This window comes from Elephantulus edwardii, unplaced genomic scaffold (genome assembly GCF_000299155.1).
Source record: "Elephantulus edwardii isolate Elephantulus edwardi_28Jun2011 unplaced genomic scaffold, EleEdw1.0 scaffold00319, whole genome shotgun sequence".
NCBI classification, from domain to species: Eukaryota; Metazoa; Chordata; class Mammalia; order Macroscelidea; family Macroscelididae; genus Elephantulus; species Elephantulus edwardii.
In genome coordinates, this window is record NW_006400069.1 from 2,140,496 (window position 1) to 2,163,089 (window position 22,594).

A 22,594-nucleotide genomic window follows, 5' to 3' on the forward strand; every position below is an offset into this window, starting at 1 on the left:
TGTTCAACACTATTCTCCAGCATCACAGCTCCTGTGCTCATGTGAAATTTCAACTTAGATCACAAAGTCACTGACCAAAAGGAGCAAGACAGCATTGCATAGTTTAAAATCAAGAAGGGTGTGCATCAGGGATGTATCCTTTCTCCATATCTATCCTGTCTATATGCTGAGAAAATATTTTATGAAGCTGGACTCTCTGGACAGGAATGTGGCATCTGGATCAGAGGAAGACTCATCAACAACCTGCATTATGCCGAGGACACAATCTTGCTTGCTGAAAACCAGGAGGACTTCAGGAGATCAAAGACTGTACAGCTTTTAGTATGGATTACATCACAACATCAAGAAAATAAAAGTCCTCACCACTGGACCAAGAGTCAGCATCATGATAGATTGAAAAAGGATTGAAGTTGTCAATGATTTCATCTTGCTTGGATCAATGATCAACACCTTTGGTACTAGCCATCAGGAAATTATGAGACATACTGCATTCGCAAAGTCTGCTGTCAGGGACCTCTCCAAAATACTTAAAAGAGTTGAATGTTTGAAGACTAAAGTGTGCCTGATTCAGGCCATGGTCTTCTCAGTCACCTGCTATTCTTCAGAAAATTGTACAATGAATAAAAATGAAAGGTTTGATGCCTTTAAGCTGTGGTATTGAAGAAGAGTACTTAATATTTCATAAACTGAAAAACAAACATAGGTGTCTTGGAGAAAGAGTAGCCAGAATGCTGCTTGGAGGCAAAGATGGCATAACTTTGTCTCTCAAACTTTGGACATGTAGTGAGGCGAGGCTGTTACATGGAGAAGGACATCATGCTTAGAAATATGGAGGGTCAGTAAAAGATAGGAAGACTTCCTAAAGAGATGGATTGACATAGTAACTGGAGCAATGGGCTCAAGTGTGTCAGAGATGATGAGAGTGGCATAGGATAGGACAGGGTCTATTGTTTGTAGGGTTTCTGAGTCATATTTGAATTGAAATCACTTAACAAAAACATTAATCTAGGACAAGGCCTGCCTGTTGTCTGTTATTGAGCCAAGTTCTTTTCAGCATCTGTAGTAGGTCAAGAATTTCTTTCTCAGGACTTTCCTTCCCTTTGACCTCATGTAAAATAACACACTCTAGGGAAATTACCTTACATCAAAATCAGGGCTGTCACTAAAACAGATATATGCACACCCACGTTTATTGTTGCATTGTTCTCAATACTAAAGAGATGGAAGCAACCCACTGCCCGCAACAAACAATTGTTATGTTCACATAATGGAATGCTACAAGGCACTGAAAATCCGTGAACTCATAAAACATTACACAACATCAGTGAGCCTGGATGACATTATGCTGAGTGAAGTATCTCAGAAAAGGAGAAATACTGCAAAACACCAGTTATAAAGTAGAACTTGTAAGAGGTAAAGAATATAAGGGGCTGTATCCTTGGGATGTGGCGGTGTGCCTTGCACACAGAGGTGTCTTCAGAAGGAAAATTTCAAGCAGCTCTCATGAGGTGTTTTGAGAAGGAAGATTACAAGCAGTTCCCAAACATCTTTAGACACTGACTTTTTGTGAGAGTAGAAACAAATGTTCCTGCTCATGATAAGGTTGTTGCAAAATGAGAGAAAGCACAGTTTAGGAATACAAACAAGTCTTGCTTGAATGTATGTTTTTTATCTGTGTACCCAGTCCATCAGGGTCCTATGAGGTAATCCTTAATGTTTCCATTTCTCTGTGAACTATTCCTTTGTTTCTGAATGCTAATAAAAACAAAGGTTTGGGGGTTCCTCCAGGCTAGTGGCCTGAGCAGCTCTAGCGTTTCTAAATTTACATTCTGCTTTGCTAGTCTTCCTTCGGTTCCACCCACAAGAAATAACAGAACTGAATAGGGGATTCAGGGGAGAATAGGAAAAGAGTGATGAATAATGAAGCCTGCATTGGAACAGATGAAGGAAAGAACTTATATAAGGAATATAAGGCATTAGGTATATGACAATAATCTGGAATAAGAGGTGCATTACAAAGTGGACTGGAAAGGGGGACGGGGAAGAGGGAGGAAATTGTGCAACAATGAGTATTTTTTAAAAAAGTGAACGTGGAAGGGAGAGTGGAGGAAAAAAACCCCATATTTTCCCTCAGTGGGGGAAAATCCTCCATAATCAGGGGTGTGATGGGATTAATCTTCCACATGATACATTGTTTATATAGGTTCACAATTTAATCCGTGATAATCCATAGCATTCAGTTAGCATGTGTTGACGACAATCTTGAAGCCAGTCAGTAATGTCGCCTGATGTTCTTCCTAGAGATTGCAGTCTCAACAGTAAAAAAAAAAGTGAAAGAAAAGTTGTCTTTGGCACGCTTCCCTAACCCTAACCCTCCCCGATCCCGCTACGCCACGCCCCGACCCCGTTAAGTCACGCCCTGACCCCCCAAGCCACGCCCCGACCATGCCCGATCCCGCTACGCTACGCCCACGCGCTAGGCTGACCCTGGCTTGCGACCCCGCCCTCCTAACGGAGCCCCTCTGCAATAGGCCGAGTTCAGAGTCGCGTTCGGCGACGATTGGTTGAGCTGTCGTTCTGCACGGCATGCCACGTGGACGCTACCGGCCTGGAAGCCGGCAGCTGCTGTGACGCAGCGGCGCCATGGAGCAGGATGGGGAACGGGATGGGGAACGGCTGCTCGCCCGACCGGCGCTGGAGACCGAAGGGCTGCGCTTCCTGCACGTCACCGGTGAGTGGTCGCGGTGCAGCCCGCCCGGCCGGCCTCCCTCCCGTCGACATGCCCGATGGGGTGGTGGGAACCCCAGTGGCCGCTGGCCGGCCCCCGGCTGGCTAGTGTTACTGCCTGGTTCTTTTAGGGAGCAAGTCCTTCCGGGTTGCGGTGCCTGGGGTCGCCTTCAGGCCTCCGGAGTGTCCTCCGTCCCCGCGGCGATGTGCGTCCCCGCGCCCCGTGTGTGCCTGTCGGCTCGGAGGCCGGCCGGAGGCTGCTGCACGCGCCCCCCATGGTTCCGTCCCTTCTCACGACGCGAGCCGCTGCGCTGCTGGCCGGCGTATTAACTTGCCGGCGCTGGGCGGGCACAGCGCGCACACGTCCGCTATCTAGCGCGTTCTGGGTTGGGTTTTGTGGAGAATTCCTCCACTAGCGCTTGCTGGCCTCCTGAGGACTGTGTTCTTCTTTGCAGTGGGCGCCCTGCTGGCCAGTTATGGCTGGTACATCGTCGTCAGCGTCATCGTCCTCGTCGTGGCGGTGCAGAAACTCTCCACTCGGCTGCGAGTCTTGCGGCAGAGGCAGCGGAGTATCAGTGCGGCCCCCGTGGGTCAGTGCCTGGACACCAGGGGATGGCGGGGCTTCCACACGCAGGTTTTCAGAAGGTTCCGAGCTCTGGTGGCCTCGTTATCAGGAGTTGCGCTGCCAACCCTGAGGCTTGCGTTTCGAATCCACCAGCTGCCCCGCGGCAAATGGGCGGTCTCCTCATGTGTGACACCTGCTCTGAAATTAAGCTGCTGGGTCATCTGTGGGTCAGTTCACAGCACCATAGTTAAGAATGCGAAGGGTGACTCTCATTTGTCTCAGGCACGTCATTTCATGCATTTGGAATGTGCAGTAGAATTTCAGAGCTTTGAAGGAGGTGGAAGACCTGCCAGGTGGTTTGTAGTGTTTCTCTTGTGGAGTGTTTTTCTGACAGATGCCATCGAGAGATGAAATTTATAAAGTTGATGAAAGGGTGGAAATTCGAAAGGACAAAGAAATCCTTTTTGATGGTGAGAGACTTTTTGGCAGCATTGATAGGGTCTTTGAGTATTACAGAAATTGAGGCACTGCAAGAAGTTGAGCTTTTGTATTGTTTTTAAAATGGATAAAAAACTTAATTGATTTTATTGTAAGAGTGGCCTAACAGTGAAAAACTTTTCATTTGTGTTTATACTTTAAAGTTTTTTAAAATAATTGTGATTTGAGTGAAAATTTACAAAGCTAATTGTTTTTTTGTTCATTCACACTTCACACACATTTTGCTTTGTAATATTAATTACCCATAATATCACTAATTTTCCCTACTTTCCTTATGATTCTTGCTTTCATTAATCCACCTATTCTGTATGTTCCTATTTTCAGGGCCTTGTTCCTGGGAACCTGCTGCTCTTTTGACCTCTGGTTGGTTGATTGGTCTAAGTGTTTCCCTGGTCACTGGTCACCGCGTTGTTTGGCGCGTTTGCCTGTCCTTTTCCCACAGAGCAGCTGGTGGATTTGAACTATGTGCATTTCAGATTGCAGTGCAGTTTTATCACTAGGCAACCAGAGCTCGCTACTGTTCACTCTAGACCTGTCTATATGAGAGTGAGTTTTGTTCAAAGCTTGAAGGGTACCTAACAAGAGCCATAATCTTAAGTACACCTGGCCTTTTTTTAAACAACAAAACACATGTGTTACTTTGATGGTAATAGTTTGGATCCTGTTTTAATATGTGTAGGAGAAAGTGCATTCAGCTTCTTGGAGGTAAGGATGATGAAGCTTTGTCTTAAATACTTTGGACGTTGTTAGGAAATTCCTTGGAAAGAGTTATGCTTGGAAAGGTCGAGGGTCAGCGAAAGAGGAAGACCTTCAACAAGGTGGATTAACACATGACTACGTCCAAGTATGTATAGGTTCAAGTATATCTGGGATGATGAACAGGCTCTGTTCATAGTGTGGTTCTGAGTTGTACTCAGTGGCACCTAACAGCAACAAATACTTGTAGATTTTATGATAGATATTTAGGAAGCTACTGAAGTGATCGTGTAAGGTGTTTTTTCCCCCAGGAAGATCTGGTGGCCTAATGGGTAGATAATTGTGCAATTAACTGAAAGGCAAGCAGTTCAAATCCATCAACTGCTCCGCAGGGGAGAGAAGGGCAGTCAGTCTCCTTCCCTGTGATTTACAGCCTTTGAAAAGCTGCCGGAGGGTCAGCTATGAGTTGATTCTAACTTAATGTCAGTGAGTCTATAGTTTGTTTCCTTGTTTAAAAAGTGTCACATTCTGTTTCATTGCCCCCTGTGGTGCAACCGTCAGAATAGATGAACAGTTGGAGAACTTTACAGAGATTATTAAGTCTGTTTAGTTTTACAAACAAGAAAAAAATACCTGGTAAAGCTGGGACACTTTTTAAAAGTATAATTTCCATTTTATTTTCATATGAGTTTTTTCTTCAGCCTTTAAGGAATCAAGTCTTTACATGGGCTTTGGTGGTGGTCATGTGGCAGCATCTGCAGGTCTAAATCTAGGTGGAGGTGTTCGGTCCTTCTGGGCATTATGAGAATGGTCCCTCACCACCTTGCTGTGAATGGCACAACTCACACAGTAGTGCAGTTTCGCATAGAGCTTTGGAAGCACATATGCATCGAAGACACTTCAGAAATGGCCCTGACGGCAGCTGCCTCTACTATATTCTGAATTACAGACTTCTTAATTGCCTTGTCTTTGGGCACACACCAGGTGCAGTTCGTGCAGTGAATAGGCTGCACGTGGCCGTGCACCTTTTTGGCACAAACGTTGTTTCTGCTTTTTTTTTTGTCATGTTGGAAGCAAGGACCTGAGAGAGCACTTAAGTTTATTCTTAATAGTAAAAGGAATTTTCTGCTTTCTTTGCAAAATAATGAATATATTACTGAAGAATCTATTTTTTTCTGATACAGGTCTGGGCTTATTATGTGATGGATTGTTACCCAGCAAAATTGTAGCTTTTTATAGGTCTAGTGCTGTGGTTAACCTGGATACAGGTTGTTGTTATTAAGGTATCTAGAGTATGGGATCAAATCTCACAGGTTGCCTTTAATCGTTATCCCAGATTTTCTTTTGAAATAGCTTGGAAGAACCTAGAAATCTGCATTTCCAACAGGTGGTCCTTGAGTTCTCGTGGCATATTGGCAGGAAGCTGCTCTGCGATCCCAAAGGTGTTTTGAGGCCACCAACTGTTCTGTGGGAGAACGGACAGTCTCCTCCAGTTTGTGTTGTGTGTTGTTGATTGCTGTCATGTCTAGGACAACTCAGCAACCCTATGAACAAAAGGCCTGAAGCCCCTTGACAACTATCAACTTTTGTCAAAGTTCATAGCATTTCCAGAGGCATGTAGTATAGGAAGCTCTGGTGGCAAAAAGCTGCACTGCAGTCCCAAAGGCCACCAGCTGCTCCATGGGAGAAAGATGGGTATTTTCCTCCTGTGTGATTAACTGCCTCTGAAAACTGGAGGGCCATCTATGGGTTGGTTATGACTCTATGGAACAAAACAACAACAGCAGTGCCTGTTTGATCATTGCCTCTGAAAACCCGGCTGAGGGTCACCTATGGGTCGTTTCCAACTCTGTGGTACACAACAACAACAGATGTTTCTTACTTTAACCCAAGAATGATGACTATGAGATAGTCTCTTGTTCCCTTAAATAGTAAAATATGTGCGGAGGTGATAATGGTATTCATGTTGAAGCCTCTCTTTTTAAAAAAAATTAAACTATTTTTTTAATACTTCTGATAATGCACTCAAAAGTTTGTTTGCATATGTGTGTGTATATATTTAATGAATTTTTTCCGGAATTTTAGAACCTGATACTGTTGTTAAGCAACAAGAAGCTTTAGCAGCTGCTCGTATGAAAATGCAAGAAGAATTAAATGTGCAAGCTGAAAAGCATAAGGAAAAGCTAAGACAGGTATGGGCTAGTTTTGGTTTGGATTAGTACCCTTTAGACATTGAAACTAAGGCGAGAATTCTTGGGGTGGATTGTATGCACACATGCACACCATCCCCTCACCCCCTTAGGTTAATTATAAATTATTCTGGCTTTTGAAGTTCTGGGATTCCCATTCTTTTAATTTAGCCATAATTGATTATGATCCACACTGTGAAATGCCTCTGCACAGTCATTAATGCACGAGTAGACATTCTTCTTCTTGTGTTCTTCGCTTTCAGCCAGGATGGACTGACATCAGCTGTTAAATCCCTGGGGCCATGGCCTCTTCTGAGTTCAACTTGAATGTCTGACAGTTCTCTATGTACTATTCTAGCTATTTTTGTATGATCTTGAGCAGTATTTTGTTTCTATGTGATAGTAATGATAATTTCCACATTATGTTAGATCACCTTTCTTGGGAATAGTAACACATACTAATTTCTTCCAGTCAGCCAGCCAGGCAACTGTCCTCCAAATTTCCGGGTAGAGACTGGTGAGCATGTTAAGATCTGTCATTAATATATCAGTATCCCATCGATTCTTAAGGGGTTACTTTTTGCCATGGCCTTCAGTGTAGCTTGAACTTCTTCCTTCATTACTAGTGGCTCTTTCTTATATGATACTTCCTAAAATGCTTAGTGTCAGACAGTTCTTTTTACTACAGGGATTCTGTATATTCCCTCCATCTCGATGTTTCTTGGATCATTCAAGATTTTACTCATAGCATCTCTTAGTATTGCAACTTAAGACTTAAATTCAGCTTGAGAAATGTTAAGCTAGTTCTTTCCAGTTCTGGCTTTCTGCACGTTTTGTAATAGTGGTTTACCTTGTCTTCCCAAGTTGCCTTTTGAAATCTGTTCAGCTCTTATGCTTCAGAATCTCTTCCTGTGGTATTAGCCTAAAAGTTGGCTTGCCTTTTTTTTTTTTTTTAAAGCCTTTATAGCCAGCCACCTCTGATCTTCAGCTTTTGTCACTGGTCTTGCAAATCACCAACACCCGTGGGCCGATGATAAGAAAAAGAATGCTTCCCGTACTGGGCAGCAAGACTTGAGGGGAACAAGGCTTATGACAGCCAAGATCCTGGTGGTGGAGAGAGTGTGGCATTGCTGTGGACAAATAGTGGCAAAATGTGACCTAAAGGTTCGCAGTTCTGCTGGCTACAGTTAAAGGTTTGGCTCTTGCTGCATGATTGAAGGAGAAGCTGACCTATAACTGTTCTGAGGCAAACCTTGCTGGATGATTTGGTTGTAATTACTCCAAAGCAAATCTTGCTAGATGATTTGAATTTGACTGCTGAACTGAAATCAGAACCTGTACTTGTTAAGGAATGGTGCCTTGGAACTAGCCTGGACTTGTATTGTGAGACAGTCTTTTCCTCCCCTATTTACTTCTCTAATAAACTCCATTGTTGGTACCATATCGTGAATCCGAGAGTCAATAACGAATAAACAGACCTCTGCTACCAGGGCTCTAGAGGCACCATGGGGCTAGACTGCGGGCTCCTTATCTGCTTTCCCCTCTGGGGCAGTTAGGAGCTGATCTGTTCTTACTCCCTGTGATCTTTTCAGAGAGATGATCATGTGCTTATAGCCCTTTGCCTCTGTGTACCGTTTTCCTCTGTTTAGACACTTCCTCTTGTGTGTGTGTGTGTGTGTGTGTGTGTGTGTGTGTGTGTGTGACCTTTTGCTCTCTTCATAGGTGATAGATAGCCTAGATGTTCTCTCACAACTTATTTGGTTGTGATCATTGGTTCTAAGTGTTTTAAACCCATTAAGATGATTTTTAAATTCAGGTGAAAAAAACTTAGTATTTTTTGGGTTGACTTGTTTTCATTTTCTTCATCTTTAATTTGAGTTTGCACATAATTAATAATCTCCCACAGTCAACATCTGGTCTACTTTTGACTCCTGATAATGAGCTTCTCCAACAATTCATTCCACAGATGTAGTCAGTCTGAGATGCAGTCCATCTGGTGAGGTCCATGTTGTGATAAATTATTGAGCATAAAAAATTGGGTAATTCTTTTTGATCAACCTTGACCAAGAGGTTATAGAGCAAGAGAATACTACATGGTTTAAAATCAACAAATGTGTGCTCCAGGCTTGTATCCTTTCTCCATACCTATTTAATCTGTATGATGAGCAAATTATTCAAGAAACTGGACTCTGAAGAAGAATGTGGCATCAGGATTGGTGGAAGACTCATAAATAACCTTCATTATGCAGATGACATAACCTTCCTTGCTGAAAATGAGGACTTAAAAGTACTTCCTGCAGAAGGTTAAACACTGCAGCCTTCAATATGGATTGCATCTCAACATCATGAAAACAAAAATCCTTGCCACTGGATGACCAATAGACAACTTCTTGATAGATGGGGAAAAGATTGAAATTATCAACAACTTCATCTAACTTGGATCCACAATCAGTGCACTTGGTACAACCAGTGAGGAAATCGGGAGACATATTGCACTGGGGACATTTGTAGTCAGGGACCTTTCCAAATTCTGGAGGACCAGTGACATCAGTTTGGGAACTAACGTGCTACTGATTCAGGCCTGTCTTTTCAGTCACTTGGAATGTATCAGAGCTGAACAGTTAATAAAGATGACCTTTCCGCTGTGGTGTTGGAGGACTGGACATCCATCCCATGGACTGCCAAAAGAACAAACATATGTCTTAGAGAAGGTGCCAGACAGAGTGTTCCTTGCAGGCAAAGATGATGAAACGTCTTCTCACATACTTTGGGAATTTTGTCAAGACTTCCCAGTCCTTGGAAAAGCACATCATGGTAGAGAGTTGGCCAAAGAAAGGTAGACCTTTAACAAGATGAATTAACACAATGATTTTAACAGTGAGCTCAAGCATGTCCGAGACCATGAGGGTAGCACAGGATAGGGCAAATTTCTGATCTTTTGTTCTGAGGGCAGTGCAAGTAGTAATTGATTTCATATCATTTAACAATAACTTATTCAAATCCAGGTGCCCCTTCCAAAAAAAGAAAACAAAAACCAAGATGTCCTGAGTTCATGGCCTAATTAGGGCCTGTATTAAGAGCAGAAAAAGCGAAGACCCTCAATTGGATTGATAACAGTGACTAACAATGTGCATATCAGAGCTGGCGAAGATGCTGCAGGAGGTTAGGGCAAAGTTCTGTTGTTAATAGGGTCACTTAGAGCCATAATGGACTTGTTGGGACCTGACTACAACAGCATATTAATGTAATTATTTCCCTTTATTTCTGTAATGGTCAGCGCACTTAGTATTCCAGAGAGAAAATTAAAGTGAAAAAAAATTTTCTTTTGATTTAACTTTTTAGTGGTGCCTTTATAACAGTGTCCCACACAGTAGAATTCTGGGTCTAGGATTTGTGCCTCAAACTCAGTGTACACATTTGATGTACACTTTGATCTTGTCTCTTTTAAGCTCACCATACCTGGGCTATGAATTGGGAGAGAGAGGGTAGGCAGTGATGAGCAGCAGGGTAATGTAGTTTCTTTTCATGTGTCTCTGGGGTTTCCTGGTGTCTAAAAAACAAAAATCAGTACATGGGGGCACAAGGCCATAAGAATCTCTCTGAAAGGGCCCTCACTGCCTCAGAAGAGAAAGCAGATGAAGACATAAAGCCCAGCCCCATGGTGCCTCTAGAGCCGTCATAGCAGCACAATTTATTCATTGCTGACTCACAATTGTAATACCAACAATGGGGTTTATTAGGGAAGAAAGTTGGAGAGTAGGGGAAGCAGAGAATGTCACCCCATACAAGTCCAGATTTTAGTCCAAGTTCCAAGGCACAATAATTAGTCCAGGCTCTGGCTTCAGGTCAGCAGTCAAATCCAAATCATCCAGCAAGGTTTGCCTCCAAGCAAGCAATCATCCAGCAAGTTACAAGTCAGTTTCTCCTTGAAGCATCTGGCAAGAAGAGCAGACACTTTTAACTGTGTGGCCTTTATCTCAGGGCTCCTCTGCTTATACCTTGCCGCAGTTTGTCCACAGCAATGTAACAGTCTCTCCAACACCGTCACCAGGGTCTCGCCAACATGGTCTGCTCCGTCTCCATCAATTCTTGCCACAAGTCTTGCAACCCTGTGAGTGTAAACACACACTTTGTCTTATCCTAATCCCACACCTGTTGATGATTTGTAAGACTATATGTCTATAGTTAAGGTAGTTGAAGACCAGAGGGGGCTACCTGTAATGGCTAAAAATACCAACTTTTAGACAAATACCACATCCTCTGGTTTTTCTTAACCATTATTTCTCAATTTCTGAAGGATCAGCTTTCCTTTCACCGCCATCTATATTTAGGGAAATAGTAAGCCAGCTGCTTCACTTCCTCTCATTTTAAGATAGCCAATTTTTAATTTGCCCAGTCTTATGAAACGAGTACTCTGAGGAAACAAGCATGTCTTTTTCACCAAAAAATTTTTTTTGCTACAGTTGAATTTGTATAAAAAAAGGTCTAGTCCAGAGCAAACCATTGAGTCACAGAAGTCAATACTAGCTCATAGAACAAAACATGTTCCCTTCATCTAGTTGGATTCTGGTCAGCATGTACCCAGCCATTCGTGACTAGGTCAGAATGGGCATCAGGCACAAACTCAAGAGTTCAAACTCCTTCCTGTATTTCAGACTGGCTAGTCCTCTCACTTCAATTCCACATGGGCCAAGTCAGCACATCCCTGCTCCACAAACCGGTAACCCTTCTTCATTTATCCATTCATCAAGCTAGGTGGGCAGCACTGAAGGAACTCCTCTGTCTTTTCATTATGCGTGTCTCCCACTTTCACTCATCAAGTGGACCCAGGTGGTCACCGTGACTTGAACATGCTCACCAGCTTCCTTTAACTTTTAACTCCTGGAAAGGGAGTTCTGATGCTTCCTCCTTTCTCTTATCAAGTAGGTGCAGATGGTCACCACAAGTTAAGCATATTTGTCAGCTTTTTCTTGCCTCATTGCAAGTTTCATTGCAAAAGTCTATTTTCTGCTTTGAAATGTAACTTTCCTCAGAGTACTGGGTGGTGCTCTACACGCTATATCAAATTTATTGGTATAAGTATTCTCTTAGGGCAAATTAATTCCCTTTTTGAATACCCAATACTATCCTACTGGCTTATGTTTTTTTTTTTAATTAAAATATGGCCCAATCAACAAACACCTTAAACATCTTTTTAGTATGTCTTTGCATTAAATATCTGTCATACTCATTTCAAAATGTATTTCAGCATTATGACATAGGGAAAAGTGGAAAAAAAAACACGCCCCAAAAACATCATCCATCAGATACATCCAAGTAAACACATAAAGTTGAACACATTTCATCTTAAACCATAAGTATATCTTAGCTTCACTTTTCTGGTTTCTGACATTTAGCTGAAGAAAGTCTTGAAACACTTTAGCTTGAAGAAACCCTTGCTCTGTTCTGAATCTCTCCCAAGGTATTAGCATAGTACTAAATTTCCCATTAACAAAAACCATAATAATTTTTTTAGTTTATATTGTTGTTGATTGCCTTCAAGTCGAGCACAACTCATAGTGACCCTATGAACAAAAGGCCTGAAGCCCCTCTACAACTATCAACAGTTATCAAAAGTTCAGAGTTTCTGGAGGCTTGTTGTTTAGGAAGTGTACAGAACCTTAGTTATTTTTCAAATATATCTTAAAATCATGACATAGAAAAGGGGAAAAGCATCATACATAGACATTTAAAGAAATTCTCAGATTCAGCTTCATACTTGTCTAAGTAGGGGAAAACAGGACATGGTGATGCAGGGTCATGAGCGTCTCTCGGGAAGGACCAGAGGGAGTAAGAATAGCAAAGCTCCTCACTGTCCCAGAGTAGAAAGCAGGTAAAGAGCCTGTAGCCCAGCCCAGTGGAACCTCTAGAGCCACACCAGCACTAAGTAGTTCATTTATTCCTTACTGACTCAAGAGTTGTAGAAATGAGAATGGAGTGTATTAGGGAAATAACCTGGGTAATATGTTTTTCTGCTTCTGTTGGTGGCCTTCAGGTTTCTACTTGATCACCAACTCAGAGGCTGCCAGCTTGGTAGAGCCACAGGAAACAGGACGCCAGACCATTCCCCCCTTTCCTTGGTTAGCTTGTGCCAAGAACCTTCCTCAGCATTTATGACTACTGGTGTGCCATTGTAGTTTTCTAGTACTCCTGTAACACAAGTAAGTGGATGGTTCTCAAGAACAAATGTATTTTCTCTCAGTTCTGGAGGCTACAAGTCTGAAGTCAAGCCATCAGTTCTAGTTGAGGGATCCTCTGGTGGCACTGACAGAAGATCCTTGGCATTTTCTGTGTCTGTAGCCCCAGCTTTCTTAGTTGTTTTTCTGTCTTGCTCCTTAATGTAATGATTAGATTCTAGGCACAACCCCCACTAATAGGATCTCGTAACAACACGATTCCAAATCAGTTACTGGGGTGAAGATTTCCAATAGATATTTGGGGGAAGTCCACAACACCTTGTCCATTTGTCACCAAAATGCAGCTACTAACCTAATATATTCACTAGGCTCTGATGGTCTGGTAGTGTATAGTTGCACTGCCAACACATAGGCTCATGCTTCAAATCTACCAGCTACTCCGTGGGAGAAAGATGAGCAGTTTCCTCATGTTCTGGAAATCTGCTGAAGGGTCATGTGTGAGTGGTTTCAGACACCACAGCAGCGAGTTGAGTTGAACTTAAAATCTGGGGACAGTAGTGATCCCATGGTGGACTTCTCATCTTCCAGGTTCCATTCCTGGCCAGCACTCCATGTGCAGCCTTTCTCAATAGAGGTTTGTGTGTTGCAAGGACACTAAGGTTTCACCAGAGCTTCTAGACTTAAGGACGACTAGGAAAAAAGGCCTGGTGATCCACTTTGAAAAATTAGCCAGTGAAATCCTGTGGTTTGCAGTGATCTGATCTACATGGATCCAATTATGGAGATGATGCAGGACCAACAGCATTTCTTCTGTTGGACACTAACTCGATACTAGCTGACTGCCACATATCAAAGTGTGCTAGAACATTCCTGTTAATTATTTTATCACACAGCAGGAAAAAATTGAGGCTGTGAAACACCCTCCTTGCCACTCTTGCCCCAAACATTCTATGTTGAGTTTCTTGAGTATTATTCCAGATCTATTTTATCTATAGTACACATAAGCATGTATATACTTTTTTTTTCACGTGTGTATACTTTTTATAGAAATGGCAGCATAGTATACATCATATCCCACTTTTGAGCAGTTCTGTTTTATTTATTTTTTGCTGTTTTCCAACTTCTGATTATTTTCTAGAGCCATGATTGTATTGTTGTTAAATACTTTTGAGTTGGAACTGACTCATAGCTGACCCTCAGGAAGTTTTCACGGGCTGTAAAGTGCATAGGAGATTACCCATCTTTCTTTCCTGGAGCAGCTGATGACTAGAACCTTGTATTGGCAACACAACCACTTACTCACTAGGACACTGCAGCTCTGTATTTTAAGTCACAGTACTCATGTGTGTCAGAATTCAGTGATTTTGGGACCTAAGTTTCATCATATTCATAAAATAGTTGTTGCTACTATTAGGTGCCAACAAGTCAACCACAATACAAAGCACCCGTGGACAACAGCTTGAAACCTTGTCCTGTCCGCACTGTCCTCACCACCTCCCACTGTAGCATACTCATTGTTGTCAATCCATCTTGTGGAGGGTCTTCCTTTGTCTGACCCTCCACCTTTCCCTGCGTGATACCTTTTTCTAAGGACTGGCCCCTCTTGACAACATGCCCAAAGTATAGGAGACGAGGTTTCATCACCATCCTTGCTTCTAAAGAGCACCTTGCTTGCACTTCCTCCAGGATATGTCCTCCTAGCAGTCCATGGAATGTATGTTGCCAACACCACAATTCAGAGGCATTGATTCTTCAGTCTTATTCATTGTCCAACTTTCAGATGCATATGAAACAATTGAAAATAACATGGCTTTAGGGAGCTCTGGTTGCCTAGGGGCAAGAAGTTGCACTGCAGTCCCAGAGGTAAGCAGTTCAAATCCACCAGATGCCCTGCTGGAGAAGGAGGGGCAATCTCCTCCTATACCAGTCAGATCCGATTTGATGGTACACACACACAAAAAAATAATAAAATTTAAAAAATAACGTGGCTTAGATAGATGTACCCTAGTCTTCAAATTAACATCTTTGCTCTATAGAATTTTGGAGAGGTCCTTGACAGTAGATTTCCTCAATGCAACATGTATTTTGATTTCTTAACATGTTGCCGCACATGATGGCAAATGTGTTTCTAAGCACAGTCGTCAGTTTAAGTGTGCAGCAGCGTGTTAACTGCTGTTAATACTATGGGTGTTGACTGTGGATCCAAATAAAACAAAATCATTGGTACCTTAAATCTTTTCTCCAGGTATCATGATACTGCCTATTGGCCCAGTGGTGAGGATTTTTGGGTTTTTTTGATATTGAGATGTAATCACTATTGATGGCTATAGTCTTTGATCTTCTGCAGTAAACTCTTCAAGTCCTCCCAACTTTAAGCAAGCCAAGTTGTGGCATCTGTATAAGGCTCATTGTTGATTAATCTTATTCCCATGCTCATGCCACGTTCTTCCTCATAGAGTCCAACTTTGGAATGATTTGCTCAGCTTGATTGAACAGATGATGGCCTTTCTACAAAGACAATGCCAAAAGCGAAGAAGGAAGCCCCTGCCCCTCCTAAAACTGAAGCCAAAGCAAAGGCATTAAAGGCCAAGAAGGCAGTCTTGAAGGGCATCAACAGCCACAAAAAAAAAAAAAAGACCCGCACGTAACCCACCTTCTGGTGGTGCAAGACACTAATCTCTGAAGGCACCCCAAATACTCCTGAAGAGTGCCCCCAGGAGAAACAAGCTTGACAACTATGCCGTCAGGTTTCCCCTGACCACTGAGTCAGCCATGAAGAAGATAGAAGGCCAACAAGCACCAAATTAAACAAGCCATAAAGAAGCTGTGTGACACTTTGATTTGGCCTGATGGAGAGAAGAAGGTCTATGTTTGACTTACTATGATGCTTTGGCAAAAATTGGGATCATCTAAACTCAGTCCAGCTGGCTAATTCTCAATACAAATTTTTCTTACCTTAAAAAAAAAAGAAAAGTTGAACAGATACGGAGCAGTAACAACCCTGATGCATACCTTTTCTAATTTAAACCATGTACTTTTTAGACAACAGCTTCTTCACATACTTGTGGGTTTCACATGCGCACAATTAAAACAGACCATAGTCTTTGCAGTTACTTGCCATGCATCAATCAGAAAGCTGGACAAGGACTAGGGATGATAGGAGAAGAATTGATGCCTTTGCACTGTGGTGCTGAAGAACAGTATTGAATATACCATGGACTGCTAGGAGAACAAACAGGTGCATCCTAGAGAGAGTGAGACCAGGCTTCTCCTTGGAGGAAAGGATTCTGAAACTTCATCTGACATAGTGTGGACATGTTGCTAGATGGGACCAGTCTTCAGAGAGGGTCATCATGATTGGGAGGGTGAAGGGACAGTGCAAGAGAGGAAGACCCTTGATGAGATGGGTTTATTCAGTGAATGGGGTAATGGGAGTAAGTGTGTTAGAGACAATTAGATTGACACAGGATAGAGTAGGGTTTAGGGCTGTTGTATAGAGGGCTGCTTTGTGTTGCAGTCAACTCAATAGCACATAACACTTATTCAGTCTGCATATGTTGCTGAAACATCTTTTAAATACTTTTTAAGATTGAAATTAGGACAAAAACCTTAATCCAAATTAAAAAATGGTACAGCTTATGTAATTTTTTCTCATGTATGGATTTGATAGCATGACTTTGCCTGAGTCATAGTTAAGTCTCATCTCATTTGTATGGTCTCAGAACTATTCCGTTCTGATGTTCTTGATAAAGTTTAGGGCAGCCTTTCTGTTGAGATGGTTTCCTCTTTGACTTTAATTACTGGCAGCATGAGGTGTTTGCGCTTGACAGTGAGGAGCTCTGAAAGCAATGGAGGAATTTTTTAGATGTGTGCTCTTTACAGTGTCTTCCCACATACCCTTGTGACATTGGGGTTTAGCCAATGAGAATGAACTACATTTGGAATCTGAATTCAATTGGAAACAGAAACCTAAATGAATTCTGACTGTATGTAGGTTGTGGTGTTTGCTGCTGGAAGTAGTCCTCTTCTTCCAGGATTAGCAGATACAAAGGACAGTGAATGGTATTTCCTTCCTGTTCGGAATCCCTTTACTGTGTGATCACAAGGTTTTTTGAGAGCTTGTGGTTGAACATGATTTCTTGCTGAGATTACTTCCCTCTGAACTTCCCTGAACTCTTGCCTGTCCAGAGCACTTTAAGTTTGTTCTGATTTGTTCCTGACAGTCCTGAGTGGCAGAGGGCTGTAGTGTTTATTCAACAGTCACAGCCAGATACCAACAAAAGGGGCTGACAGCCATACCTGCTTATACCAGGAGGAATTTTTCCACTACATAACCAAAAATGTCTCCCTGGGAAGGATCTTGGTCTCACTCCTAGGGTGATTTTTTTAGAAGAATGAAATCTGTTCTTTCCACTGACACTTTGCTTTCATTTAAGAAAACCACAAAACAAAACAAAAACAAAAACTTCCTGCCACTGAATAGTTCTGACTCCTAGCCATCCTCTGGATTTCTGAGACTAAATTGCACCTGAAGGAGACTGTCCCTATTTCTCCTGAGGATCATCTGGTGGAGCTGAACTACTGGACAGGCGAGGCTTTTTAATTGGTAGTGCAACTCCCTATTCACCCCCAAGCTGAGCACAGTGGTGTAGAAAGTAAAAGTTTGGCGTATGATAAACTCATCCCTATTTCGTAAGAGTTAAAAACAGAGGATAATGTAGATGAAGCTTTGTTTAGTTTCTACAATTAAACTTTTCTTTATAAAAGGTTGCAGTAAATTCATTATGTACCATGTTCATTATGTACCATGTGCTTTTTTAGCTTGAAGAAGAAAAGAGAAGACAGAAGATTGAAATGTGGGACAGCATGCAAGAAGGAAAAAGCTACAAAGGAAATACCAAAAAGCCTCAGGTGCCTGTGGGTGCAGTCTAGTTTGAAAGTGTTCAAGTAGATGAATATTTTGTAGTAGAGTATTTTCAAATTAATAAATTTGTGTCCTGACAGGAAGAGAATAACTCTGGGCCTTCTACATCATCACTTCCCCCGAAACATAAACCTGACAGAAAGCCATTGCGTGGAGGTGGTAAGTGCCAGATGCCTTCTCATGTGAAAGGATCATGCACATGAGGAGGCATACTTTACTTTAGAAAGCAAGATTCTTTTTGTTTTCACTGTCTGCAAATTGAGATGAATTCCTGCCTTTCCAGCTGTAGGATTAAGTAAAGGGAAAGGGATATAATCCTCCCATGAGGCATTTGCTTGGGTTCTGCTTTCAAATTCTCATTTCATTGTACTGTGACAGCTAAGCTGAGGGACAGTAAGACAGGATAGTGTGCTTTATACAGATGAAATGGTGTATTTTGTCCTCCTTAACTTCCTGTGAGTAACTGTCTTAAGGGCAAGTGAGCAGATGCTTCCCCTGAGGATCAGCCAGTGTGAGGGTATCAGCATCTGGCCTGTACTAGATCCACAGGTGGAAGGGTCCTCATCCACAGCCTCAGCAGTGCCATGCTCTTCACTGTGCTCCTGTCAACTCTAACACCACCTGTTGGGCCTCACTGCCCTACTGCTGGGTCCACCAATCCCATTTCAGTGGCCAAACGGGATTCGCAGCCATCCTCCTCACCATAAGGTACATTAGGGAACATTAGGGAATTTAATTAGGCTACAATTCACACAAAACAATCAAGATTCAGTTCTTCAGAACAGCTGTTCAACTATGCATGCTGGCCTCTGACTTTCAGCCTCCTGGATCTGGGCCAGTGTTATGCATTTCTTTGATCATGTCAGTTACATTGTCTTCCCATAATAGGAATGGAGTAAAAATACAGCCATAACACAGAACTTTTCTTATTTTAAACCAGGTACTGTTGTCTTGTTCTGTTAGGACAACAGCTTCTTTACCTACAGATACTTTTCTCATGAAACCAATAAGTATTCTCAGATTCCCCCTTTTTTTTCTCTGTCTCTTTTTTTAAAAGTAAAGTTCATAGCCATCGTGTTTCATTTCTTTATATTGTGTTTCATGTATTCCTCTATTCACATTTTGTTTCATAGTATCATTCCCTTACATTGTGCTTTATAAAATTAATGACCATTGATCCATGCCCAGCATTATCCCACCTTTTCAGGTCCCTAGTGGATCTATCCTAAGGGATTTCCATTCTTAATGTTATCAATAATTTATGGTGGTGATCCACACAGATTTTGCACAGTAAATAGAAAATAAGTATCTTTCTTGTACTCTCTGCTTTGCTAAGAGCTGTCTGGCTTCAGCAGTGATATCTCACATTCCACAGCCTCTTCTAAATCCACCTTGACTTTCTGACAGTACCTTGTTGATTAACTGTTCCAACTATTTTCGGATAATCTTCATCAAGATTTTGCTTGTATGTGAGATTAATGATAATGTTTGATAATTTCTACACTGTGTTGTAGAGATCCACTTCTTTGTAGAAGGATCCACTCTATTGGATCCTCTCTTTTGGGTTGGGTTGTTAAGTGCCGTTGAGTCGTAGGTGACTCATAGTGACCCTATGAACAAATGACCTGGACCCTTGTATAACTTTCATACTTCTCCAGGTTCTTAGGGTTTCTGGAGGCAAGCTGTTTCGGAAGTAGATGGCGCTTGTTTTAATCGGGGAGCTCCACCATGGGTAACCATTACCACATTTGACACAATAGTGTCATAGTGTTTTGCATCACAGCAGCCACAAGTACAGCAAATGGACAGACAAGTGCTATACTACTTAGAAGAATGTTTGATCAAAAATAATTAAAACCAGGCCTGAGGGCTGCAGATTAAAATCACCCAGCAGAGCATCTGGTGGATTCGAACAATTAGCCACTAAGCCACCAGAGATCCCTAAGAAAGTAATTCTGAATAATCAGTCTGTTACCTGATTGGCGCAACCAGGCCTGGCCAGGTCTTCCCACCCCCTAAGATGTGCTGGCTGGGTTGTAGTCATCTTAACCAAGAGGATTTGTGCATTTCTTTAGGATGATGAATCCTTGATGATTCTGGCCAGCAGTTCTAAGTTAGTCTGGAAGAAGGGGAACACAAAGACTAAAGTAATTTCAGGATATTGCAGAAACCAATCTAGGTTGAAGACTGGTTTTTCCCTATTGAGAAGAGGATTTTTCAGTAGGAGACACCAGGTGTGGACTCCTTGAGAACCCTCCAGGTATAGACCAGCCGATAGGAGTGACTCAATCCTTCAGCACTGAGCACTAATTTTTGTATCAAGACAGTAGAGCGGGCTTGCTGTAAAGGAGTGAGATGTCTGAACAAAACCTTTCCTTGCTTGGTTCTGTTTTCAGAGCAACCAGTAGTGAAAGCTAGGTGAGGAGTTAATATTGTAGAAGATGAGATGCTATCAGGCATGTATGTACAGCTTTTCCCAGTGTTCCCCACGGCCCTGAAATAGGCTAAGACTAGCCTGATTTTACAGATGAAGAAACCAGGACAGAGAGTTCTTTCCTATAGTTCCCAGAACAAGTCGGGGGTAAACCCTGGGTTCTGTGTATGATGATGGACTAGAAATTGAGTGCTCACCCCCTTCCCATATGGCCTGAACTTGGAGAAGCTTTGAGGGGTTGGTGGGGAGTGGAGACCATTTGGGTATGTACAGCCATGTACATAGGCCATGTTACTGTCTGTTCAATTTTTTTTTTTTTCCAAATCCAAGTTTAACTTGAACCACCCTTGTTTGGCCACTGTCTTGTCGAAACATCCTTGCAGATACAAGCTGTGTCTTTACATTCAAGCCCGTCGTTTTGTTGCTGTTAAGTGTACCCAGGTGTTAACTATCAGTGAGCACACTCTCTTTTGTCCCAGGTTACAACCCTCTGTCTGGGGAAGGAAGCGGCACGTGCTCCTGGAGGCCTGGACGCAGAGGCCCATCAACTGGTGGATGAGGCTAAGAGCCTTGTTAATGTCATAGGACATTAACAAGGTGAGCCTGGAACCCTCAAGTCAATTGCCTTACGCACTCTTTTCACAGTGACTAGTCTCATGGAAGTGGGTTATTTCTCTTCTTACCTGTATTTGTATTTGTATATTTAAGAGTTTTATGTCAGCAAAAGGTATAGATAGTAGTCATACTGCACTTTATAATGATGACTGCCTCTCTTAATTTTCATGTGATTTGCTTACTTGTCTGTCGAGGCTTCTAGCTGATAAATAGTCCTGAGAGGAGAGGCTGAGTTTTGATAATCATTTGAAGTAGAAATCTTTGCTGACAGAGTCTCTGTGACAAGTTGCGTTGAATGATGTCTTCCTTATAAATGGTGAACTCACCAATAAGGATTACTGATGATAGACAGTTGATGGGGTTTGTTCCTGTATATTTATTTTTATGTGCAGAACTTTATAATAAAAAAGATGCTGTAAATACTGAAAAATAACAAATAACATTTTTTAGCATCTTTATGAAATTTGAGAAAATTTCTTTATTAACTGGAATTTGTTTATGAAACATTAAACTGCTTTCATCATTCACAACGTCCAACTATTACAACTTATTTCACTACTGATTATTCCTTACCAGAAATGAGAAAAATGCTGTGATCTTGAAAGTTGGAAGAATCCTTAGGACTCATCCACAAGGTCCTGGGCCTAAAGAAGGCTGTATTCATAATTCATTCTGCTACGATTAGTAGCAGACAACTTACAAGAAGACAGCAGTGTCCCTTATGGTTGAGACATGTATAACTCCATGATTCCAACATCAACAGTCCCTTCTTCTTTCAGTTTTTCCACACTTTTATGTCCTTGGGTTCAGCCCGAGACCTAAACCTGTCATGGGAATGACTCCAGGGACTGTAGGTGATGCTAGCTGGTAGTGCAGAGACTGATGAGCGGTGCAGTCTGATACTGTGTCCTAGAAGCAAGCAAAGATTCAACTCTCAGGAAGTTATTTAAGCCCGGTGGGGCTTGTATCTCATACCTCATGCTACAATAAATACTTCAGCACAAGATAAACAGTTAATCAGTGACGAATAAAGACATTGAACAGTAAACCTTTGACACCACAAAAGAGCTTGCAGGTAGTTTCTCCACTTGATGTGATGAAGAAACTGTTTTTGATGGGAGCTGAGTTTCAGGAATGAGGCTCCTGAGAGCTTAGGCCTCCATTCTCTACCCACTGGGCCTGGGTTCATCTGTTAACGTTCAAAGGGTTGTTAAAAAAATCCTATAGGCTGGAATTGGCTTGTATGCTATCATTTATTAGCATCTGCTAGGAATGAGATCAGAAGGGACAAATTCCTCTGTTAATTATCTGGGGAACTCTGGTGGCATTGCAGCTCAGAGGAAGAAAGACAGCTGTCTCCTCCTGTGCAATGTACAGCCTTAAACATCCAGTGAAGGATCAGCTATGAACCAGTTTCAGCCTGGCAGCAATGAATTATTTCTTATTACTGCAGGTTTCTAAAATTGTCTTATATGTAAATTAGCATTTATTGTGCATAAGACATTTGTGAAGTCATAGTTGATCATTTTGGCAATATACTGGATGAAATAAATATATTGTCTATTATGAGGCTTAAAATTTCTTGTAAAGATTGGGGAACAGAAAGGATACTTGAACAACAGTGTTACAAATAGGTTGAGGAGTGGGTTAAGGAAAGGGGAAGATGCGGTGTAAAAAACAGTGTATACAAACTCTATGAACTTTGTAAGTAAACCAGTATAAAAAAATTTTTTAAAAAAAACCCCAAATACTAAATAGTTTGAGATAATG

The 22,594-nt window shown here is 41.9% G+C and overlaps 1 protein-coding gene across 1 annotated transcript; it reads left to right on the forward strand.

Moving 5' to 3' along the window:
• Window positions 1–2,643: 2,643 nt before the first annotated feature.
• VIMP (VCP-interacting membrane protein) lies at window positions 2,644–20,802 on the forward strand. Its single transcript, XM_006901331.1, is given in 7 exon segments — window positions 2,644–2,731; window positions 3,183–3,317; window positions 6,572–6,678; window positions 17,673–17,762; window positions 17,856–17,934; window positions 20,689–20,723; window positions 20,725–20,802. Coding segments are annotated over 7 exon segments (612 nt in total).
• Window positions 20,803–22,594: the final 1,792 nt, after the last annotated feature.